The sequence below is a fragment of the Echiichthys vipera genome (genome assembly GCF_963691815.1).
Source record: "Echiichthys vipera genome assembly, chromosome: 2".
Classification (NCBI taxonomy): Eukaryota; Metazoa; Chordata; class Actinopteri; order Perciformes; family Trachinidae; genus Echiichthys; species Echiichthys vipera.
The window spans coordinates 31,797,140-31,822,304 of NC_139827.1; the positions used below are offsets into that span (position 1 = coordinate 31,797,140).

Here is a 25,165-nt window from a genome sequence, read left to right on the forward strand (position 1 = left end):
GACAGGTTTTTTACAAAGAAATCACTCGTTGTGAAACCGCCTCATATTGCTATATATGTATGTATATGTATGGTAAAAAGCTGACTGACAATGACAAGTTTTGAGGGTCTTTCCAGTTTATTACAACTAGAGTTGATCCTCAAAAGAGGTGTAACAAAATATGTCAGTTATGTAAAGGCAGTAATATATCAATGATCATCCATGACCACAGCTTTTACACCAACATATGTGAAGACAAAATTGAGGCTGGGGAATGCTTTTCTTATTTTTTTTTCCCCAGATTTCTGCCAGCTCTTGATTCTCTCGATCTTGATAATTATCCAATCAGAATAATATACTTGTTGGTTCTGGAGAAAACGTCTCATAATTGGTTGTTTTATTGTTTGAAGTGAAGGACATTTCAAGAGGGCTTGAAGATACAATCAAATGAAAAAATGGATTCACAATATTTTTGCAGGGTTTTCATATTGGCGCATCAAACACACACAGTATACGCCTATACTGAGGGATACAGATATGTCTGAGATAGACCAAACCTGACGATATATTGCAATTGGTATATCTGACTTGCTTATAATTTAATTGTATAATTTGCCTCTGCAGCTTTTTTGGACATTTCAGTCACCGTTCTGAATGGCAGCTCATCAAGATAGACTACAAGTCCATCTTTAGCAGAAAATGCACAGAGGAAGACTATCAAACCTGGCACCTGCACAACCAGGTGGGACACATAAAAACATCATGAACTTGTACCACTGACCGTGTTAGTCAATCCCATAACAAGAACTGTCACTCACAGTAGTGCTTGTTGTGCCAACAGGGTGAGCCATGCGTGATGGGACAAAAACAGATTTACATGAAGCGCAGGCCTGGAAACTACTGTATGCTGGGAAAGGACTACTCCAGGATCCTCTCAGCTGAGTCCTGTATTTGTCGAGCTCATGATTTTGAATGGTAAGATGATGTGTGCCTTTGTACAATAGCTGCTTTCTTCTTAATTGTCGAGGGGGATTATGTTTCTCCCCTTTGTCTGCTAAAGGAGAGCTTCATTAATGACAATGTTTGTTCTCCAACACTGCCACACACGTAGAGGCACTCCTTTCAAAGGAAGTGTTTTTTCATTCATCTTTAGAAACTTTTTTTACAGAAGGCCTGAAAGGCAAGATGGAAAAAAAAAACTTGTAAGTACAAGATACTATCTCGTACGTAGGAGATAAACTTATACTTAAACTTAAACTTAAAACTTAATACTTAATTAGACTGTTTTGAGGGTGAGAAATTGTCGTGCTGAATGTAGTGCTTGGCATGTGTTGACAAAGGGAAGTGAAAGTTCAACAAAAGGCTGCTTAATGTTTTACCTTCATAGTTAACTACAAATGTCTGTGAAACATAATTGGACTGTGCATAGGTTCCCTCTTGGGTTAAACGGTGTAGATATATGGTCTGATGGAATCATATTGTGAAGAGACATGCAGGTTCCAACCTTGATGGACGGCTCTTTCTACCAGCGGTCCACTTGGCTACTTAATATTCATTTTCACGTCCAATGGGTGACTGTGATCACGATGCCTGCAGGCAGTGTAAACCTACCTAACCTACCTGTGTAGCGGGGACATTTACCATGATGTGTGATCAGTGTGTGACCACATACACTGATCACACGCAGCCATACACACACCTGACATGACAAGTAACGTCATAATATAGCATATAATTGCAATTAAACCTTAACACCACTAATGTTTTTGACACGCAATTAATGCAGGTAGTGAGGTGAGCCATCCATGTGAAATTTTACGCACACAGACATAGACGTGTTTATCTCATAAATCGCAGTAAAAACAGCAGTCTGCCCCAGTTAAAACACACAGACCTCCTGTGAAACAGCCATGTCCAGACATATCAGCTGTGATGTACAAATAATGTCCAGGTGTTAACTTGCTATTTGTTGTTACATTTATTTAAAAACAGCATTTTTGCATCCACATGCATCATATCCATAAAGGTTAAAAAAGGTCATAAAGGTTAACCACCTTTAGTTTACGCTACCTGCAGACACCATAACTGTCACACAATCAGATGTGATTATGTATAAAGTAGCCATGTGGAGAGAGCAGACCTTATATCTACACTGTTTAACCCATGTCAGAACCTATGCACAGTCCCATTATGTTTTACGGACATTTGTAGTTCACTAATAAGGTAAAACATGTCGTTTATGCTGCATTTTGCTGAAAAACAGCTCAAAACAGCCTAATTAAGCCTTAAAGTTTATCTCCTCAGTAGGGGATACTATCTTGAGATTAACTTAGGTTTCGGCCAACAATGGTTGAATTGTTTTCTATTGGGGCCTGCCAAATGAGAATGTTTGTCATAGTGTGAATCAGCAAGTCATTTAGGGCAAGACTCCCTAAACTAAGAGTTCCAATATGTTATTCCCATGGCCTTGGAAAGTTCAATCAATAACTTTTTTCAAAAAATAAAGTTTTTTGTTGAAGTGCCTTGACATGTTAGGACAGCAGTGGTATAGCCACAGCGGATATTTTATCCGATCCTGAACAATAAAAATCCAATAAATAAACAATATTTCAGAAAAAAACAAGTATTAATAATCTGTTCTCTAATTTTTATCTACAGTGTACTCAACATTCCCCTGGGTGCTCTCATTGTCAACTAAAACATCCTTCACAATTCTGTCGAGCAGCCTCACACTTTATACTGGATGACATCACACATTTGAGTTTTAGCACTCTAGTGTTTGGATTTGGGAGAGTTATACATGTTCACTAAAACTTCTGGACTGTCTCAGACCATAGGAAAAACCATAGATCCATTAAGAGCATTGGACACAGTGTTGGAGGTGGGGTTCCATTCATTCCTATGAAAGTCGCTCAGTGGAGAATGAAGCTCAACTGCCACATGTAAAATTTCCCAGCACTGCTTCTGCACTGTGTGGTCCATAGAGCAGGCACACTAGAGACTTCAGTCAGCGGAGCCAGCTACATCCGATGTAGTACTCCGCTAACTTGAATGGGGATTAAATGATTTAATCGTGCAGCTAATCTAAACTTTCCAAATGTTATCGGACCAAACGGCTCAAATTCTGACAGTGAAATTAATTATTTTGTGGGCGATGTAATGCTCAAAAAAATGTATCCACGGATTTACAGACGTCTCTTTCACCCTGTAATACACTGAGAAAAGTTATTTTTGGGCCAAACATGACCCGGTAGTTGCAATTCCACTGTTTGGCCATTATGTCAAATTAGTTTCAAAGCCAGCACATTTCCTGGAGGCCTGGGAATACCATGATTTAATTTTGAAAATTGGCATAGTTCCGCAATGTTGTGCCCAAACAACAGCTATGAAAAGAAAAAGCTACCCTTCAGCAGCCATTTGTTGTTCTCAAGTGTATCCGCCCAGTTACCATTAAAAATCCTCTTTAGTCCACTCAAAAATGCTCTTTAGGTTGATTAAATCTCCTTTGGCTACAACCAACACATTATGTCAACCCCTGGGTGTAAAACCAGCATGCAAACTACACAGATTAAAAAAGAACACCGAGTTTTGAGCGCTACTTTTAAACCTCTGTATCCTGACATTCACTTTCTTTTCTTAATGGTTATCTAATCTAATCTAATTTGTTATAAAACCTGCAGACATGTTTTGATGTAAATTGACTTGATGAATGTGTGCTCTTGTAGAACTGATGCAGAAGTGCTTTTTTCAGCAGGGCAATGAACTAGTTTATATTATAGCCACACAGACAGTGAGTTATTTATTCCTCAGCACTTCTGTGATCATAGAATTAACAGTGCATCAATTGAACCATGCAGCCTGGACAGAGTTATATTCAAACATTTCCAGTCTTCATCCCGAAGGTCAATTTCAGCCTTTTAAGTGGAATCCATTGCTATGCATATGTTATTCATGTGTCTCATTCATTTAGTCCATTTGCTGTGTGTTTTCCAATAATCAAAAGTTGGGGATAATTTTGCACAATTTGCTCATAATGTCTGTCTCTACCGTGTCTATCTGTGCGTTCACTATGCTTGTAATTCTGTTGAGACGATTCTGGTGGGTGTAAATAGTTTCAATTTGTATGCAAATCCCAAACGGTTGTCTTTTTTATCTTGTAATGACAGGAAAGAGAAAAAAAAAGCATCCCAACATACAGCAGTTACTGTTTGTAGAGTGCCAAATGCCTCCCATTGAACTGATGTAAAGTTTGTTCTCTCCTTTGTTTATCTTGCTCTGTCTCTCTCTCTATAGGGAACTATTTGATTCATGCTTAAAATTCTAAATTAAGGATTTATCAGCAGAAAAAGCCCAAATCCTTTCACGTAATTTGAGGCACAGAGTCTGTCTGCCACATTATCAGCTGAAGTACATACATATAGGTGCTGCAAGGTGAAGACCTGCCTACAAACAGTGCAGTTCCATTGTTTTATTCTATACAGTACAATAGACTGATGCATCAGAGATAACAGCTAGATGTCAAACCTCTATATCTACATACAACTTGAATACCAACCATAATAGCAGAGAGTATCACAAATGTCAAGTACTAGATGTGGATATCGGAAGCTAATTCAGGTGTGTAATGCCTAGTGTAGTGTCCTACTGGATCATTTGGCAACATCAGGAGCATACTAGAACTCCATACAGAAACCAGTAAATATTTTTGATTTATTATATAAAAAATATGTTTTTCATAATGTATGAAACTGACTTTTTTGTATCTCTTTTTCCCTTGGTGCAGACCAATCTTTGATACAGCTAACTTCTTCAAAATCAATGAGACATTTTAAGAAATATGCTAACACACTTTCATGCTTTAAGAGATATATTATTGAGATCCATTCTCGTGGTCATGTGTCATGTCAAGTATGGTGGTTAGCTTAGCTTAGCATAATAGTATCACATAATATCGCAACAAACAAATGTATCTATCTGCCCGCCTTTCTGTACAGTAGCTGGGTTTTCATTCAAATTTGTCACAAATTTGAACCAAATTCGAAGAAAATCAGTAAAACAAAATGCAAGTTCTTCTTAAACTTCTTAAAACCACAATGTATCACTCTTGTTTGTCGTTCTTAACTTCAGGCAGAGTCAGGCTAACTGGTGACCCCTACTTTCATTCTCTTGCTAAGCTAAGCTTATCACTGGCTGGCCCAAGCTTCATGTGAACCTTACAGGCACATGAGTGGTATCAACCTTCTAGTATTTTCTCTAAATATTGACCTGTTAAACACTGAAAGCCTTAGAAGGTTTCTCTTACTTAAACTGACTTATTGCGTTGGTAGTGGTATCAAATCCATTCAAGTGACACCTTGCCTTACCTAAGCTGTTGTTGTTTATATTGATTTAAAGGTTTACCAGTAATTAAAACATATTAGAGATTAAAAGAGAGATGTATTTTTTATAATTATGAAAAGGTTGGAACATGATATCAATACTGTGCACACCAAGCTTTAGCACTGCTGTACACACTCTCACTCTCAAGCTATGCCTTTGGCTGTTTTGTCTCAAAGACACAACACAAACATTTTACCTCAATGCACTTGTGCAACCAACCTTACTTGACAGCTTGTTAATGAAAAACTGTCGTAATCACTTGACTAGTCAGACACTAGCTTTTTTGTTTTGTTTATTTGTTCAGGCTTGGTGATTAATTGATAAATTCATGTCATGATCATTATTAGAATGGACACTTGCTTACCTTGCTTTGTAAGATGTAAATCATGTTCTGATTGGAAAAGCTAGCAGGCAAAACAGAGGTAGTCATCCTTATATGGTAACAAACCTCCCTCCAGGGCGTTTCCATACACACTGTTTCACGCTACCGTGGCACATTTGTCAACTGTGGCCTTAATCAATACATAATAATGGTGCGTCTCTGTGCCAGAAAGGCCCCCGGTCACCAGTTATAAAGAGATAGATAAGACAGAGAACATACTGTATGACAATATGTCCCTTCTCACATACTGGTATTGATCAGGTGTTGTGGGGATATGCTTTGTTGTCCAACAGTGATTATGGATATGAGCGGCGCAGCGATGGGAACTGCCGACCTGCCTTCTGGTTCAACCCCTCCACTGTCTCCAGGAGCTGCAGCCAGGGACAAAACTACCTCAACAGCACAGGGTGAGGACAGTGTGATTTATGTATAGACTAATGGTATGTGCATGTGTCTGTTTTGGAGGATGTCTCTCGGAAAAGCAGGGTTTTAAAGTAGATACCGATACAGCAAGACGTGGCTATTCACAATCTGATTTTAAACATGTTGTCTGACAATGTGGACACAAAACTCTGATACATCTATACAAATCATTTTTGTACAATTACTACTTTTCAGAGAATTATGGCACTCACTTTACTACATTTATTTAACAGCTATAGTTACTTTGATATAACATTCAAAACATACTCTTTGATCAACTTATAATACATGATTCATTATTGTAGGTCACCAATAAGACGATTACATAGTAACACAAATCATAAAGTTGCAACTTGTCCTGCAACAAAACCAGCAGGAGAATATGTGAATCATGGTCACTGGGTGTGCAGGGTCATTGAACTACCAAACATATGCTGCTGTTGTGAGCACACAACAAAATATCTTACAGGACTTCATAATTTAACACTGAAAGAGAACATTCTGATCTTATAATGAATACTTTAAGTGCAAGTACATATTTTGAATGTTCATAACCTGCACTATTGAAAAGCTGCCACAGGTGTTTATTACAGGATCGTTTCACAGTGAATTCGTCTTAATTCTCTAGAGTCAGTTGCTTTTAGAAATTTGTCATGTTTATCCTACATGACTTAAATGAATATAATAGTCGACAAGATCCATTAACTCAGCAAACGTTCTTATTAATGTCAGTTACACATCTAGCTCATAATTCATGACATACTAAAAAGTTTAAATTGCCCCTCGCCCAAAAATGTGTTTTTGTTCTGTTTCTGAATTATAAAATATCTGACATTGACTACATTGACTTTTATCTTAGCAAATTGTTTCACTAGAAAGGTGTTTTAACATTCCTCTCCTGAAGGAGCAGATGTCTGTCTGACATTCAAACGTATCAGGGCAATATGATATGTGAAACACTATTCGAGGGAGGAACAACTTCGACACAACACGGCAAAGAAACCTGAAACCTTGAGCTCAGAGTGGAGTGAGTACAGAGAGAAAATACACTGCCATCATAGCTGTCAGCCACTGACAGTTACAAGCTAACAAGCTATCACACAACAGAAACTAAGAAAATATGCTAACTACACTTGACATTCTGATGCGTCTGTTAGTCACTGATTTTAGTGAGATAAGTCTCCTCATCAGAGTCTAACTGATGCCGAGTTTAGAATGCCTTTAACTTAGTTGGAGATCACTAACGTTAGCTCGATGGGCAGGCGGCTTGGGCTCTGTATCAGTCAATCCACCTATGGGGTTCCACAGGTCACACCCGCCATAACTGCCCAAGGGGCTCTGCTGCAACTCTGCCTCCTGTCTGAAGCCGGTTCAAATAGTTATTATACCAAAACAGTTTTGCGCTGTTCAAGGTACTTTGATGAGAAAAAAATATTTCAAAGGGGGTAAATATACAGTATATATTCTTAAAAAGTCAGCACTGAGTGAGATCATAGATAGTATATAAAATGGATGTAGCCTGTACATCGATATCAATTATTCCAAATTAATACAGTCGGCCTCGCCTATGGACGTCGCCATCTTGTCAGACTTGGACTCATTTCATTTACCAAAAAAGGGCATTGATGTGACGTTGTGCGGGGGGGAGATAAACCCATCTAGCTGATGTATACCAAATTAGCAACATTAGCATGACCGCCAGGAGCTATGGGAGCCAGGCAATGTTGTGATTTTTTCCAGGACCGGAAGGGAACAGGAGTCATTTTTTCATTTTTCACTTTATTAGGAGAGGGACAGGACGGGAGTGAAAATCCACTCTGTGAAAATCCACTCTGAAATCTGTCACTCAAGAGGCTGCATCCTTAATTATTCATGAACTTTATTTAACCTTGGATGAAATAAAAACTAAAGTCACGCCCCTCAGTGTTGTCATGGGGATATGACCTAAACAAAAAAGTTTTTTTCTTAAATAGGTTTAATTATGCTGTGAAAATGACCTGTTTAACATGGGGGTCAATGAGGAACTGCTCTATTATGAAACCTGTCTCTAGTGGACAAAAATGAGAACTACATTTTTTGGCTCTACCGTATTGGATGAACCTAGAATTGGCTGTGGTTGGGGCTGGAGTGAGATTCATGCAATGATAATGATAAGCATACAATGGTGAGATGTATGCCTGATCAAAAGTGTTTTCCACCTCTGATGAAGAGCAGCCCACAGCCCTTTCCCTAAACCTAAATGTGTTTCTCCGTCTGTCAGGCTGTCTGAAGGGGATAAGACCATATCACCAGAGAAATAACAAATGCACAGCAGACTAAAGGACAGGCAGATTCTCTTTGTTGTAATATTAAATTACAAATTATTCTCATAATATTACAGGTAGATTTTCTTTTCACAATATTACAACTTTATTCTCAACTTATTTTTGAACATGAGCAGACATCTTGCTGAAAACCATTCGAGCTATTAAAGTCCAGGTGGGGTTATAAATTAATTGAAATTAATTGATGTGAACATGTTCAATGAACATTTAAAGAGGTTACACAAAAGAGGACTGAAGACGACAGTTATATAGTTTAGGGCTTTTATTGTAAAAGCTAAGAATTGAAGGATGAATCTGGTATTGTCAGGGTTAAAAAAGTAAATTTTGCTGTCCTGAATGGGACTATGGAGCTTCCATGTTTCCTTGTTGTGGTTTTATAGACCTCATGCCTTTATTCACAGTGCAAAATTCAGGAAAATCAACTTTGTCCCTTCCTCCAACAGTTCTAAAAGATATATTGACATGCGATTATCATAACCAAAAAAACAAAATCATACCAACATGTGTGGTGACTAAAATTTTAACTGGAGGAGAATTATTAATATAATAATAATAACTGTACACCATAAAGAATACATTTATTATAAGGATCCTTACTGCATTATATATATCATTATATTTTCATTAGGGCTGTCAAAGTTAACGCAATAATAACAAGTTGACGTAAATTCCTCTAATTTTTTTAATGCGCAATTAACGTGCAAGCGTTCTGTGATCATGACCCTCGATCCACCCCGCAGTTTGGGAAGTCAGGAAGCAGTGCAGCAGTAACATTATGGATGGTAAACAGAAATGAACCTCCTTGAGCAGAAATTAATAAAGAGGCTCTTTTGAATGTCAAGTCCGGCTTCAAAGCCCTGCCAGATAGTTCTCTGAATAAGACCAAAGTTATCTGTATTTACTTTTTGTGGTGTATTAATTTACTTTCATTCCATTTCATTTCTTGTGCCAGCAGGATGTGTCTCCTGTGTTAGTTTTTAGGTTCCCCGGGGGACAGACACCTTGCAAAGCTTAATTACAGTGGGAGTGTTTTTATACACTCACGCTGTAATCAAGCTTTGTAAAGTGTCTCAGCCTCTGACACAGCTTGTGTTTGTCAGTTGTTTTTACAGTCGGAAGGCAAGACAGCCGTACTGACACACCACTTTGCTGCATTCAACAATATTGTCTCTAAACTACAAGCTCATGTAGCATCTGGGGATTCATTCGAAAAATATAGATATGCCTCAGTTGATCTAACTGGAAAAGGGCAAAACAGAATAAAGCTGAAGAAACTATCTTCATTTATTGTTTTTTAATCTTTCCAAAGGTACCGTAAAGTGGTGTTGAACAACTGCACTAAAGGAGTTAAAGAAATGTATACAGCCAGAAAGCAGCAGTGCCCCAACAGACCTCCCAAAGGACTCTTGCTGACCACCAAAGACGGCAAACTCACTGCCAACCTGGGCAGCAACGTCACCTTCCTGGTTCATCTGGATGAGGTAAAAAACCCAACCAACATAGCTCCTTCACTAATTAGACATTTCTTAATCTGATCAGTTGATTTTAACTCAAAGCTACATTAACTTATATAGAAAATCCAGTATTTTTCACTCTTTTTAGCCGTTTTGGTCTCCACCAACTCCTGAGGCAAAAGTATGGCTCTTTAAACACTTTGAGTAGCCTTGTTGTTGTTGGACCCAATCCGTTCTACATATGTGCAAATTTTCTTGCCTGATTTGTACATTTAACGGTCGTCACACCAAAGATTATCTCTAACAACTTGCCAGTAGCATCCATAATTGTTGTATTACTGCCATTCTGCTGGAATAACATTAAATGCCTGACTTTAAACATAATGACTTCGCATCTTTTAGTTTAGAGAGTGTATGTTCAGTTGAGCCAGACCAAACTTGTTACCAAAAGCAGCTAATAAGCCAGCTAACGTTACATTGTGTTGTAGCTACCCAGCTGGCTGTTAGCTCAGTTTAGCTGTAGGCTATGTGTATGTCCAATTACAAATGTGATGTACATATAAGCCACATGTATTCATATCAAATCCCTCATTAAAGTCTTACCTCCTTAAAACTTAAATTTTCTGGAGAAAAAAGTTTCTGGTACAGAACTTGCAGTGACTTTGTTATACAGATAAACTTGCCTTGCCTCTGTAGCTGGTTAACTAGCTACATGTGTCTGCTGTTTGGTGCTGAACAGGCAGTTTACAGTCGATTTTACCAAGCTTTTTATTTTTGCTTAAGAACTTGACCATTTTGACCAAGACAAGTGCAACTCTTAAAGAGATATCTTGCTGATTTAAATCTAGTTCTCTGTTACGGCAATGTGGACCGTGTGTGTAGATAACAGTGTTTGGCTTGTGATCCAAAACACGTTACTTCAGCGAGCGCTTTTCTGCCGAGGAAACCGATCTGTTCGTGCACCGAGATACAAACCCTCCGCTGGCCTGATCAGCAACTCCATTTGACTGCATATGAGCAGATACACCAATAACCTATTTAACTGAGAAGGAAGATTAGGAGCAGGACTGCTGCACGTCTATGTGTGTGTTAACAAGCATGATGCGCAGATCGCTTCTGATGCCATCTGAATCCTCTGATGGTTAAATCATCCACCTGCATCCACCTAAATAAATTATTTTCATTCCCCTTCTACCAGTCCCTGTAGGCTGTTGCTTTTTGAATTATGTATTGTATTGATGCATGAGTGTGTTCTTTACCAGTTTACTTTAATGATAAGAGAGGCTGCTTTCAATTGAAAACATTTCATGCTTGTAAAGTCATTGCAGCAATTATCGATATTTAAGTAACCAAATTAAAAACTGTTGTGGAAAACTTGACGGAGGAAATGGAATTTAACTTTAAGCTTCTGAAACAATCAATGAGGATACTGTTGCTTGTGCATAAATGATCACACTGGAGCAGCAGCAGACATAATTTCTGCTGTTTTGTCCACATTTTAGACAACGTGATTAATATTTTCCACATTAACGCTGCTGTTTATTTTTATGACCTAATCCATGGATTAACTACAGGGCTCCGGATCTAACTACAGTCCGTGAATCAAAAATTTTACTGAAAAATTAGCCCATTTGCAAAAAGCAGGTACTTACTGTAATTGACTTTAGACCAGCTTTTACTGGTTTATCATTATCATCTGGCCCAAGAAAGCAAGGCTCCAACAATACATCTGACCACACCTCATTTTAAGACCAACACGCCCATGGGTGCTCAGAAGGGCACAAGTATATTTGCTACTTACACAACGTGGGTGCTGGGTGTGAAAATGACAACGGCATTAGACTGAAACTAGCAATGACAGTTATGTTGTACCGTGCGCTGCTTTGTGCCAGAAGATCGAGCACTTAGTTTACAGAACTCTGAAGCATAAAATGCTCAAGTTTGATTTCTAGGAAGCTTGTTCTAAACACTCTAAAGAATGAAGTCAAATGCTTCCATGTCACCAATGCAGTGCAGTGAGCAAGAGGCAGAAGTAAAAGACTTCAACTGAGACCCTGTTAATGAGAGGTGCTGTGTTCAGAGCCAGGCCTGCCAGGCTTCCTCACTAAGAAACTACCTCATATCTTAACAGAAAAATATGGTCCATTTATATTAACTGAAGGATTTGAGGCATTAGCAAAAGAAGTATTTTCCTGCCACTGCAACAGTTCAAGGTAAGTATGGGTCCCCCGGGGTCTTGTTCAGGCCCAGTTGTCATATTACTGTGTGATGAGTTGAGGAATCGAGACCTGTTTCTTTAATTTTGAGGGGGATTGTCTGAAGGGGAAGGTTGGTGATGGAGGGAGGGGGGTAGCAGAAGGACGTGATAAAAGAGGAGAAGGGCGGGGTAAAGAATCCTTGTGGCATCAACCCTATTTGAGAAAATTCCCCAGATGAATTCAAAGTTTAATTTATATTCATGAAGCCTGCAATGACTGTATTTCTCAGGGAGAGCAGATGCCCTTAAATATATAATGCGAAGAAGACTCTGTGATGCACATTCACATCTAAAAATAAGAAACAAAACCGACACATGTTTTGGGATATGATAAGATCAGCATAGCCACATGGTACACATGACAAATTAGTTTAGTTAGTTTTAGTTTTTCACTAAGCAGTTGGTAGACAAGTGATTGGCTGTGCCTGAATGACATAAACCAAATGTAAAACAATTTATTAAGAATTTAACTGCCTTTCCATATTTGGGATCAAATGAATGAAACAGAGAATTTGAGACACTCGCATAATCAACTTAGTTTGTCACTGCCAGTTCAAATGGTTAGGTGTGTTTGTGGTGTACATGAACTTAGCGGTGGAAAGATAATTTACAGTATATAGAGATGTGGTACTATTTAAATGGCATGTCTGCAATGCATGAGCTCACCTTTGCTCAAAATACTCATAACTGCCTGACAACATAATTACAAATATATGCATAATGACATCATGTACAGTATATAAATAAACTGCACGTCAACAAACTAACTGCAAGGAACAGCTTACTGCTGTACCTGTGGCTCACAGAAATTCCTCTTTAACTTGGAAACACTATTGTTATGGCTCCCCTAAGAGGTTTCTTAAAAACTGACACTTGAGTCTGGTTTCTGTGAGTAGTTAATTTTTAATTCCACAAGTAAGACAGATCAAATCAAGTGGTAACATAGAAATGGGAATGGAGAACCAGTTCCAGTTGAGAACCTATGCCTCCAAACTCATCAATACCTTTTATCAATGCCAGAATGTTTTTCAGACAGTTGCACATGAGGATGTGGGTTTGTACGGCAGGTTTAGCAGATTAGGGTTGATGTTTTCTTTTGGGTTGGTTGATATGCTCTTGTCCCACTAAATTCTCATCGGTCGGACAAACGCTGGTGTTACTGTCATAAGGCTGTGTGTCCAATAAAGCATTTTATCCCGACTCAAAATCCCAGGCGTCTCCTGAAAACCCCCAGCAGAGGCCGCCAGAGCCCTTTGGAGGTGCAATTTTTTTGGGCTGAGATGTCTTGATACTCGCTGTGACGAGCTAAGAGTTTCAAATGGAACTTTTTTTTAACTATCCAGACCTCAAAAAAACTCCAATCATGCAGGACTCAATACAGAATAGCCGTGCGGCACCTATTGACTGCTGCTGTTTAGATAGATAGATAATTACTTTATTCATCCCCCAAGGGAAATTATTATGTTGCAGCAATCTGGTATAACTGAACATGATACAATACAATAGAATAAAAATATGATAAAATAAAATTAAAAATATCTGGGTATAAGAAATAATAAAATCTCAGAATGGAACATGGGCACTTGTAGCAGAATGTGAATACATGGCCCTCCCATTGCAAAGCCACCAGGTAGAGTGCACTGTGGACGAATTAGCTACTCTAGAGATAATGTGAAGTTTTTTTCCCTCCATGGACCAATCGACTGGTTGAAGAGTGGATAGAAATTCAGTCGACCAATAATTTACCAGCCTTATAGCAGAAGTTTTTCTTTGTCTAAGAAAACCTAAATGAAAAGTATTCTCTCATTATATCTACAGTGTGTTCAGACACAAAAAACGTTACGTTGATTCTGAAAACCTGTGTAGGCCGACTTTTTTCACCCAGAAACTTTTTCAGGAATCAATCAGGGAATCGATAAAGAATCAGACCGATAAGCAGAACCCATACCAGCATTGGTATCAATAAAATCTTATTAATTCCCCTCCCTAAGGGTGAGAGAGAGTAAACACTGGCGGCTTCCCTCTTGGTTCAGTGTTGCCATGAATCAGATTTGGCTTCACTTGCGCTGGCACTGCTTAATGAACTAAAGCTTTGCCAGCTCAGTGCTCAAGTTGGAGAGTGGACATTGGTGAGAGCACGCTTTCATTAGAGAGACATTATTTTGATCTCCTCAGAACTATTCAGCAGATTTTTCTGCACTTATTTCAGGTCTGATAATAGATTTTTAATTGTCCCCATAAGCTATGAAATCTTCAAAAGGATTTATTTATAACTATTGAATAGTCTTGTTTTAGTCACTTAGTGTTCAGCTTGATATAGATGACTGGGCCCACCTCCTGTTCCCATTTCATGTTCCCCCAGTTCAATTCTCACAAAATAGGGAAGAAGTTGAGAAGACACATAGTCCCTTCTTGGTTAATATAAGCTCCCTGTGATATGCCTAACAATTGTTTTGTCAGTTCAAATTTTTATCAGCCAATTTTCTGTTTTACACTCTGCTCACATTTGGTAGAAAATGTTCTACAGTTGTTCTTGCTCATGTTATCTTTTTTGTGAAAGTTATTTCTGTCCCGATGGAAAAGCTAGATGGAATCTTCTGCCAACAAACATTGTGATCGAACATGACAGGAGCAACCACTGAGGATTCCCACCTAAAATATTAACTGCATATTCAAGCTCTGTTGTCATATGATTAGATAGACTCATCCTGCCTTGTTTGGCTTTTAGCAAGGATAGGTTGATAGGAGAAACATAAAAAGTAAGCACCCTTTTTCTCTTATTTCTCATGATTTACATGCAGTGGAATGCCGGTTTTTGTTAAGAGGTTTTCCATATGTGATCCTTACAGTAAGGTTTTTTTTTTTCATCATGTAATATTTGAAGCTATATTTGTTGTTGTTTCTTTCTCTTTTCGCCACTGGCTGCAGAACAAGTTGTAAATGTTGGCAAATTTCCCATACAGAGAAATATTTGCATTAATTAAGCGTTTTGTTTATGGACATATAATGAATTTAAACCTAAGTTTGGCCTGAATTTACACCATTTTCTTTGTTGACCACAGGGCTTGACTTTAAAAACAATATAATAAAAATATAAATTTTTCTTTGGCTAAGAAAACCTAAATTTAAAAAAAAAAATGCAAGGAAAAATTAATAATTTGCCTAGACCTGCCCTGAATTTACACTGTTTTCTTTGTTGACCACAGAGCTTGACGTTAACAGTTGCCAGGTTGCCATTGGCAACCGTTTTGAGAAATTGGAAACCAATTCTTGACATTGTGTTGCCATCAGTAACAACCACGTTTTAACAAAAAAAATTAGGAACAACAAATTGTGCACCCCAAAATATATCAATTTATTATTATTTGTTGCATTAGTAATATTTAAATTTTTTAAAACCATACAACGCTACAGACAACAACAACAGCGCTGCACTCTATGGATGGGTAAATTAAGTTGTTTGACTGTAGAGTGAAAAGTTTGACTGACCCGTCAACATAACAAACAAATGTGAAAATTGATTAAACTGACAAAGAACCAGATGAACGGGGGAAAAAGGGAGTCTTGGGAGGTGAATTATCTCAGCATCTCTGAGCTGGACAGGATTATTTTGTATCCCAGGAATTGAGCGTGGACTAACTGAAAACACTTCAAATCTATTGACGTATCAGATTTAAAAAAACTAAGAAGAATTTGGTTCAGTTACTCTAATGAAGCTTTTATTCATTTATGTCACAATTTCATTATTAGGCTGATGAATAACTGCAAAAGCATCTTAATAACTCAAGGTGACTAAAATGGCAACCATGTTTTCAGTTTCAGCAGCCAAAAGCTGATGCTTGGTTACCAGCCTGGCAACCAACAAGGTAGTTTTGATGAGCCCTAGATCATTTAACTTCCCTTCTTGCCAGGCTTTCCGCTAAAACCAAAAAGTGCAAGCAAAAAGACACAAAAGACCCTATCTTTCAACTTTTATCAATTTTTAGTGAATAGCTATGCAACAGTGACATGACAGCAACATTTGGGCAAAAACATCCCATCCTATCGTCAATATCACATTACAAAATGTTTAAAATGTTCAAGATTTTGTTTGCTTTGTTTAGAATTATATTTAATGATTAATAGCTGCACTGCCTAAAAAAAAAAGAATCTGTTTGGAATTAGCTTGTATCTATTTATGGTGCAGTAAGTGTGTTGCAATGAGGTTCGCTTTTGTTTTTTAAAAGAAAGAAAGGAAATCCTTTTTCTTCCAACTATTTCATAATTTTGGTGCATTTAGTATTTGAGTGTACTTACATTCTAAGCAAAATGTACGAAATCAATATGCATATTTAAATTAACGCACTTACTTTTGTGGAAACCGAAACAATAACCAAAAGAGGCTAAAAGGCTCCTTAGGAAGTTGGATGTTACTTCATTGTGTGTGTACAAGTGACACATTTAACACTACACAACGTCACTGGATTCATTGTTCATGTTCATTTTAGCCACCTAGAAAAAAACCCAGCTAAATATCCATTTCACTTCCTGTACACAGTATTTAAAATATTTTCACCTTGTTTCCACAGAGGTTTCCCCTCTGTCTTTCAGACATTCAGTCTCGCTCTGTAAATGTTCTTCTGTTTACTCATAAAGTTGTAATGCTCATAAAGGGATACTCTTGGGCCCACTGTGAACGCCATTTTGTCATTGCTGTCATAATAACTCATTTTTATTTTTCTTGTATTAGTTTATTCCCTAAACCACAGAAAGTCTGACTTAAGCAGCTGATCTGCAGAGTAATACCGTGCACAGCAAAGGTGTGCTTAATGCATAGGAATATGTTGAGAAAATGAAGTTAAAGGCCTTTTTTTAAGATGACTTAAGTACGTTTAGGGTCTACTCATACTGTCCATTCGTACCGTGCCCAAGCAAGGCTAAAGTCTAGTTGTGTGAGTACAACTGTTCCGCGCCCTGGCTGCGGTCTGGCCGCGGCCGCGGTCTGGTTGAGAGAGGTGGAATTTTGTAAAGCACGGATGCACATGTACGGGCACGAGCATGAGCGTGAGCATTGAGGCCGGTACTGATTTCTATTTATATACGACTGTTCCCCGCGACAGACATTTAAGAAGATGCCGCTGAACGGTTCGCTGTGTTTTAACAGAACACAACAGCCAGCAAACGTGGATGACGGTGAAAAGTGCAGATTTATTTACAGTGAGAAAAATATACAGTTACAGCCCAAATGGCAACAAAAAAACCCAAATAAATCAAACAAACAAACCAAAAATGAACCCACAGGTTTCTCGATCGCAAAAACAAACACGCACGCACAATTCTCTTTTTCTCAATTCTCTGTAACAACCTCTCAGCAAGTTCACACTCTCCAGACTCAACCCCAGGAAAAAACCCTCACTTTAAATAGAGCCCTTGGGCTCAGATAATTGGGAGAAACCAAGGTGACAGGGCATTTTGGTTAGGTTTAGGGTTGCAGCTGATATTTTACCTATCCCGCATACATTGAAATAATTTCCCCTGCATTTCAGTACAAAAAATAATAATAATAAACTCAATATTTAAATAATATTATATAATAATCACAGTTCAATACGACAATCATTTTTGTGTTGTCCAAAATAGCTTCCCCGCTCAAATCCAAACTTCCCTATCCCGAACAGGGAATAAAATAGCCTGTTGACAAGGCTCGTGTTCCTTGGGGGTAAACAAATGATGCGGGACCAGGAAGTGAAAGTGAGTGTATCAGTGTATTGTCAGTGTTTGGGTGCACAATGTATGGACTAACAGAATTAAATGGGTTATGGAGCAGAATCGACGGGTACCGCGTCGTTCGCTATGATGGTTGCAGAAGTTTGGTGAGTAACTGAAATATGGATGAAAATAGCGAGTGCGCATGAATGAATTACGTCGCGGTTGCCGGCACCGCGCGTAATTACAAACCATCTGAAACTAATTGAGTGTGAGTGTAAGCGCGCGCGCGTGCGTGCGTGTAGGAGGAGGTAGTCAGTATAAATGTCACAGGGGATGTCAGGCGAGTTGGGGGAAAAGGTGGGCTAACTTTTCACACCTTGCTTATCGTACAGTTGCACCGACACTGGTCAAACAAACTAGACTTTAGCCATGAATTGTGCTTGGGCATGGTACCAATGGTAAGTGTGAGTAGATCCTTAGCTGCAACTGCTTCCCTCACACAGCACACTGACTTTATATAAGTACCTCATTCAATCAAACTTCAAAAAAGCTGAACTACCACTTTATGTCAGGGCAAGTAGTTTTATTATTTCTCATAGATAGTGTTAGAATTTGTCGTTTCTCACCAATGGTACCTCTTATACTATCCTGTCAGGAAAAGCTCTTGATCAATGATAGAATACTTTGTGTCTAATCTTACAGTTGACAAAATGTTACAGCTCATACATTAACCCTCACTTCAGAAATACAACCTGGCAGGGCTGTTTCTCCGGGGACTAGGTGCCACCCCAGTCAGAAACCCATGGGGTTGCCTTTAATAGGCTGTAATAGGGTCTAGCTTAAAATTACAGTGCATATATTTAATTCAATTCAATTTTATTTATAGTGCCAAATCATAACAAAAGCTATCTCAGGACACTTTATAAACTAGGTAAAGACCACACTCTATGATAAACATAGACCCAACAATTCCCCCATAGAATTATGATAACTTATTGTTATCATAAGAAATGAAATGATCTAAGGAAACCATTAGTACAACCACATCATTTTAACTTGTAGGGAAGTGGTCTAAGTAACATTCCAAAGTCAGGCTTAATGTTGGCGAGGGAAAAACTTGGCAAGGCCATTTTCAAAGGGGTCCCTTGCCCTTTGACCTCAAGATATCAGAATGAAAAATGAGTTCTATGGGTACATAGGTACAAGAGTTTCTCCTTACATACATGTCCACTTTAATAATCCAGACAGTGTGGCGCAAAAAATATGCAGTTTTCCCCCTGCAATACAAATGTGTTCTTTTCTATTTTAAATTTTGTATTTGATTATTTCTGCATACTGGGGTGGATTCAGTAAACCCAGTTGTATTCATGTGTGATGATGATCGTCTCCATAGCAACCATTTCATTGTAGTGAGAGCACATAAGGTATAAATGTATCTGTTGTGACCTCTAGGATAATCACAGCCTCATGAAACTTTACAACCACAAACCAGAGACCTGGAGTACCAACAAACATCTTCACTCTAGATTTTCAACTAAGCTCACTACAGCCTCTGAAAGACAAATAGTCTGTGGGCAAGAGGTTAGTGTTATTCCGATATGTGTGTGCACATGCACAAACTACATGCCACCCCTGCATAAGTCAGTGCCCCACTTTGGCCACCCAAGTCAAAAAAAGTCTGGACACCCCCCTGCAACCCAGACTCTGCTCTGTCTACTGTCTATATAACTACTTATGACTTCCAAAATGATTCACAGCTGCCTTGTCTTCTGTTGTCACCCACCACCCTCACGTTTTGGTTTCAGGTTTGACACACACCTGAACAAATGCTGGCCCTGTGTATTCAAACCCTTTTCAGACCTTACAACAGTGCTTTTATTGAAAACCAACCGCAATGTCCCAGCCTTAAGGCTCCAGCCATGATGTGTTTGGATCCGCTCAGCACTGGGAGATACACACGCACAAAGAGTGACATTTAGAGAAAGGGGTCAGCATCAGTCTCATGCAGATAAGTGAATCCCATTGTGGCTGATACAGAGAGCGAATGTGAACACAGAATGGACTGCAGACACAGAGAAGAGCTGAGTGACATTGGCGCCACCAAGACAGAGTCATGTTTGCATGCCAGCTCATTACAGCTCTGAACAATGCCTGCACTGTCAGGCCCTGTTCTTAGCTGCTCTCTATTCTCACCAGACACTTATCAAAGATATCATTTTCCAGGCAGGGTGACATGAAATATCCCCAGAAGTCTCAAACAAACCTCCCGTGATTTCAAACTCACAAGCATACAAAGAGGGGACAGGAAAAAGAAAATGAACAACAAGTGTATTTGTTTGCTTTTATTGTGCGTTTTGGCGAAGCCAGCATGCAAATACGCTGTCACAAATGAAGATCCCGATAGCATTGCGCTACAATGTGCAAATGGGAGGAAGGGAGTTTGCCTCCACAGGCCTGGGGGGATGAGCGCAGATTCGGTCGCTGCAGCAGCTGGAGCCACCAACACTGATGCGTGTGCTGATCCTCGTATGGTGCCAGATGTGATTCCCAGAGGAAACTGTGCAGGCAGCCAAAGACTCACACACCATGCAAAGTCAGACATGGTGGGGTGGGGTGGGGTGTCTAAACACAGATGCACATGTCTGACATACACACACATCTTTCTATCTATCTATTGAGACTCCTTGAAAAAGTTACATGCGTTTTACATTTAATTTATTAATGTTTACCAAACTGTCACAAATTATTTTTTGCTAAACTAGTCAAATAACACTTGAAACCACCAGTAATAATTCCACTCAAGAGATGTTGAGTACTTTCAGTTTGGAAGTGGAATCATTGAAAGAACAGTAATTACCAAACTTTATACAAGCGCTCTAATTATAAAGTGTAACTTTGATGAAAATGAACATACATTTGATAAGAGCAGAAAGTGCTAGCGTCTCTGCAGAAAACTCATATCACATTGACTAAGTACATTTATTCACTTCTTACATGTTTCAAGTGTTGCAAATGTGGAACCCTGGACATCATAGTGATTATTTTCAGACTTGTTAATAGTTTGCGTTATTACCTTGTAGTAGCGGCTTTGCTATGGTAGCGAGTGGCACTGATATTCTTTCTTAGAAGGAAGTCAACCCAGTCGGAGCATAAGTCAATCAACGGATAGCCAGCTTGATCGGGGTGCCAATATTCCTCCATGACTCCTTTTTACTGCGTTTACAGGTGAGACAAGTGCACAAGCACCATGTACATTAAAGTTAAGTTTAGCTTCATTTGTGGTGCCATGATTTTATGTTTAGAGAGTCATTTTTGCCATAACATAAGCCAGTTAGCTAACGCTAGCTATAGCGTGTGTGCGCGTGTGCGTGCGTGCGTGCATGTGTGCGTGTGTGTGGGGCGTACCTCGAAGACATGGCTTTCATTTGTGTTTTTTCACCTTTGAAACTTTGAGTGTCTCTCACCTGACAGTCCTTGGTGTTACCTTCCTGTTTGAGTAAATTAATTCGGGTCAAGTTACAGTGGTTTAGAATATCCATTTTATAATGGGTAAAATAGCTTTTATTTGTTGATTGTAGCCCACAGTGATTTGTGTTCCTGACAAAACATAAATCACTTTTCATTATGTCATAGCTACATAAGGGATCATGTAAAGCACGCTGCTCATTACTGTGAACGGAGCTCTGGCAGGGTGATGCAGGGGTTTCATTCAATATTCAATTCATATTCAATATTACTTAGCTTATTCAGGACTGCTTACTGAAGATTTTTTTTTCATCTTTCTGCCACAGCTGCAGTTAGATTTAGCAGACTTCTTAATGCGGATTGATGGAGGCGGTCTTCCAGATCAGAACTGCGTCCGCAGCAACAGTCAGCAATAAATTGTGACATTGTTTCCATTATTGTTAGTTCCGGTAAGAGTGAAATGTATCCTGACATATTTCACTGTAGACTGCACTGCAGTAGCTGAATGTGGGTGGTTGGTGAAAGAAACAGCCAGTAGTCTGTGCATACAACCAAAAAGTTTTTTTTTCATTTTTCATGTGAATTAAGGTCAAGAATCTGATATTGCTTCCTGGCAGATCTTGTTTTTTCCTCCTAACAAGCTCCACTAGTTTTGACTTTGTGTTTAGATGTGGTTTAATTTAATGTGTAATTTCAGCACAAAATCATCCCATGGTCGTCTTCGGCACTTACATACATCAAATAAACCAGGGAGACAGTTTTTTTCATGTCACAACTATTAACAGAGAAATCCAGGAGAGTCGCTAACAGCCGGACGTGGCTAACACTTATTAGAAATTACACCAAACCTCTGCAGTAGCATGATAATAGTCCTTACACATAAAACAAAGCATCAACAATGTAGTTAGTGAACCCGGAGTTTATTAAGAGTGTTGGACTCTCAAAGTAAAGTCCATTCAAGTGGATTACCAAAGTCAGTCCAAAAGGAAGGAGCCCATTGGTGCTTTGTTTTATGTGTAGGGACTCTTCTCATGCTGCTGCAAAGGTTTGGTGTTATTTTGAGCAGTATTAAAAAAGCTGTTTTAATGCCTTCATCGTACTGTCCTGAGCTAATCAGTGTTAGCCACATCCAGCTGTTAAAGACCATGGGATGATTTTGCACCGGAATTACACTTTTAAGTAAATGGAAATTGTTTGACTTTGATTTATATTCACATTCTGATCTTGACCATCCACCCTCCCCGGCTTCCTCCCCAAACAGACCCACACGTCCTGGAAAATTTGGTACTGTCCTGGAAAATGAATTCAACATTCTCCACTTTTCCTGAGCTGAGAATGAACAAATAGTCTGTGTATATATAGATCCATCTCAACGTGCTGAGTTCTGTTCAGGATAATGACGTTCAAATGATAATGTTAGTTTATGTATAATAGTGTTTTGAACAGACTGTTATGTTGTGGAAACTTGCTGTGTAGGCTGCTGTTTAAGAGCGGCAGGAAGAATTGATTTTTGGGAAAAACAGCAGTTTTATCTAAGTGAAACTACTATGAAGTGGATTTTTATTTATTTTGAGGATAATTTGGTGATATCAAAATGATCAAAACAGCTTTAGCCAAAATATACCTCCGCCTAACACACACCAAAAACCCCTAATGTTTATTTTTAATTTTTTTTATTAAGGCAGATACTTTTGCTGGCTCTTTTTATAATTTTTTTACTTAGCTTCTTTTTTTTTTTTTTAAAGAAAGAGACAGGGGGAAAGTAAGAGAGATAAGATAGCGGAGGTGAGAGTTGTCCAATCATCATTGTAACTTGGTTACACTAATTAAGTGAGTCAAAATGTCTTAGCATGTAAGATATTATTTTACAGATAAGTTATAGCCACAGACTGCGGATTTTATAAATCAGACTTCCACAGAGAGGAACATACAGTATTAGTGCGTGCCGTGATCCCTGTCTATCATACAACAGAGAAATAAAGGTGTCCTGGAAAATCTTCTCTGGAAAAGAGTGGGAACCCTGTTGCTCTTAATTCCGGAGCTCTTGATCTGAGCGTCAAAAACTGGTGTGTTCACAGTTCAAAGCCTGGTGCATTTATTCAATGAACGTAATGAGATTGGACGGCTCTTTTGCTGCTAAGTTAGTTAAGTTGAGTTTATGCTCCCCATAGTCTCCCCAGCGCGAGGGTGTGCCAGCCAAAAATGACGGCATCACTTATTTTGCATAAAGCGTAAAGGCTCCACAAGCTGTCTGTCATAGCCTGAGCAAATAAAACACAGGCTGGCAGATTTGTCTGGTTCACTCTGATGTCTGTGTGTAGTGTTTATCTGTAGTTGAATCAGGGCCTTCTGTGCTGTGTTTCAGGGTGACTCTATGCGCACCAACATCCAGCTGGATTTCGGCGATGGCACAGCCGTGTCCTACTCCAACCTGAGTTGGACTGAGGAGGGGATCAAACACATCTACAAGTCTGCTGGAATATTCCGTGTCACAGCGCTGGCAGAGAACATGCTGGGTTATGACACCACAGCACTCTTCCTGCATGTCACATGTAAGTTCTGCTGTTTCAAGTTCAAATCTTCCCAATAAGTTGATTTTTCTGTTTTGTTTCCATTGAAACATTACCTTTTGTCCCCTCATTTTTATTGTTTCCAGCAGAGGCCAGATGACACTGATCCGCGTCACTGTAAAATATTATCTGAGCATAAAGCAATGAACATGACGAGCAGTAGCAAGTTTTGCTCCTACACTTGCCCTGCGTATTGCCTTTCAGGCTACAAACAGGCTGAGGCTGCTCTTCCTTACTGGTAAAGGTTGTTTGGGCTGTATGCAGTCTGAAAGGACTACCTTGCAGACTAGGGCTGCTCCCCAAAATATAGCCTCAGCGGCTGAATAACATCATCAACATAACTACTAATAGCCATTATTTTACAAGTGCGCACATCCACACGCTATAAGTCTGACGCCTGTTAATGACACCGGCAAATTATTCAGATTCTAATTATGAATGTGTCCGAAAAAATCAGCAAGGAGACTGTCGGAACGGACCACCATGGGCAGGTAGCTAGGCTAGGCTAACATCACTTACATGTTTTAAGGTGGTAGGTCATGTTCGTTGTGGACGAGTGATAGGCAAAGTTTTTCTTGCAAAGTTTGCATGTGACCTTCTTGGGGTCATCCTTGTTCTTTTCAAAGTGATCCCATATTTTAGACGTCTTTCCCAACTTGATTGGCTATTAATTATTAACTGTCTAACCGTGATGTCGAAGTTTCCGTGTTAAAGAAACAAAACACCGATAGTAAGTGAGTGTCACGACTTCCTGTATCTGGCCCTTCAAATTAAAAGACCTCCAGTCTTTTAGGCCCAATACTAGTAGCCAGTCACAGATTTTCATTTCATTTTGACAAGACATGGCTCCAAATGTTTGTTTTTTCCTGCGACCATGGATCATGGTCTGCTTAGGATTTTTTGGTCGACCAGTGCTTGCTCTACAATTTGGGGGCAGCCCTACTGCAGACATTACTCAGGACTGAAAAATATGCTGCCAACTTTGTGTTTTGGGTAAAAACCATTACACCGATATTTACCCGCTGTGACAGCAATGCTGGTGTCGTTTTATCGCGTGCGTGCGTGCGTGCGTGCGTGCGTGCGTGCGTGCGTGCGTGCGTGCGTGCGTGTGTGTGTGTACTGTGGCAAGATTCTGTCACTGCGATAGCATTGCAACCATGCATATAGTCATGAAATGTTAGTGTGTAGTTGAGATCAAAATAAGACAGGGTTCACAGACTGGTTTGGTCTGAGCATGGGCATTG

General features: G+C 39.1%; 1 protein-coding gene across 1 annotated transcript in view; it reads left to right on the forward strand.

Annotated features, from left to right (window-relative positions):
* Positions 1–25,165, forward strand: part of sorcs3a (sortilin related VPS10 domain containing receptor 3a) — a gene marked incomplete at both ends in the record, with an annotated part of 290,454 nt that overhangs the window by 239,454 nt on the left and 25,835 nt on the right. The window contains 5 exons of the mRNA XM_083937916.1: positions 604–721; positions 821–954; positions 6,034–6,147; positions 9,797–9,968; positions 23,717–23,903. Of these exons, the coding sequence (XP_083794042.1) occupies positions 604–721; positions 821–954; positions 6,034–6,147; positions 9,797–9,968; positions 23,717–23,903 (725 nt within the window). The remainder of the gene's footprint in view (positions 1–603; positions 722–820; positions 955–6,033; positions 6,148–9,796; positions 9,969–23,716; positions 23,904–25,165) is intronic.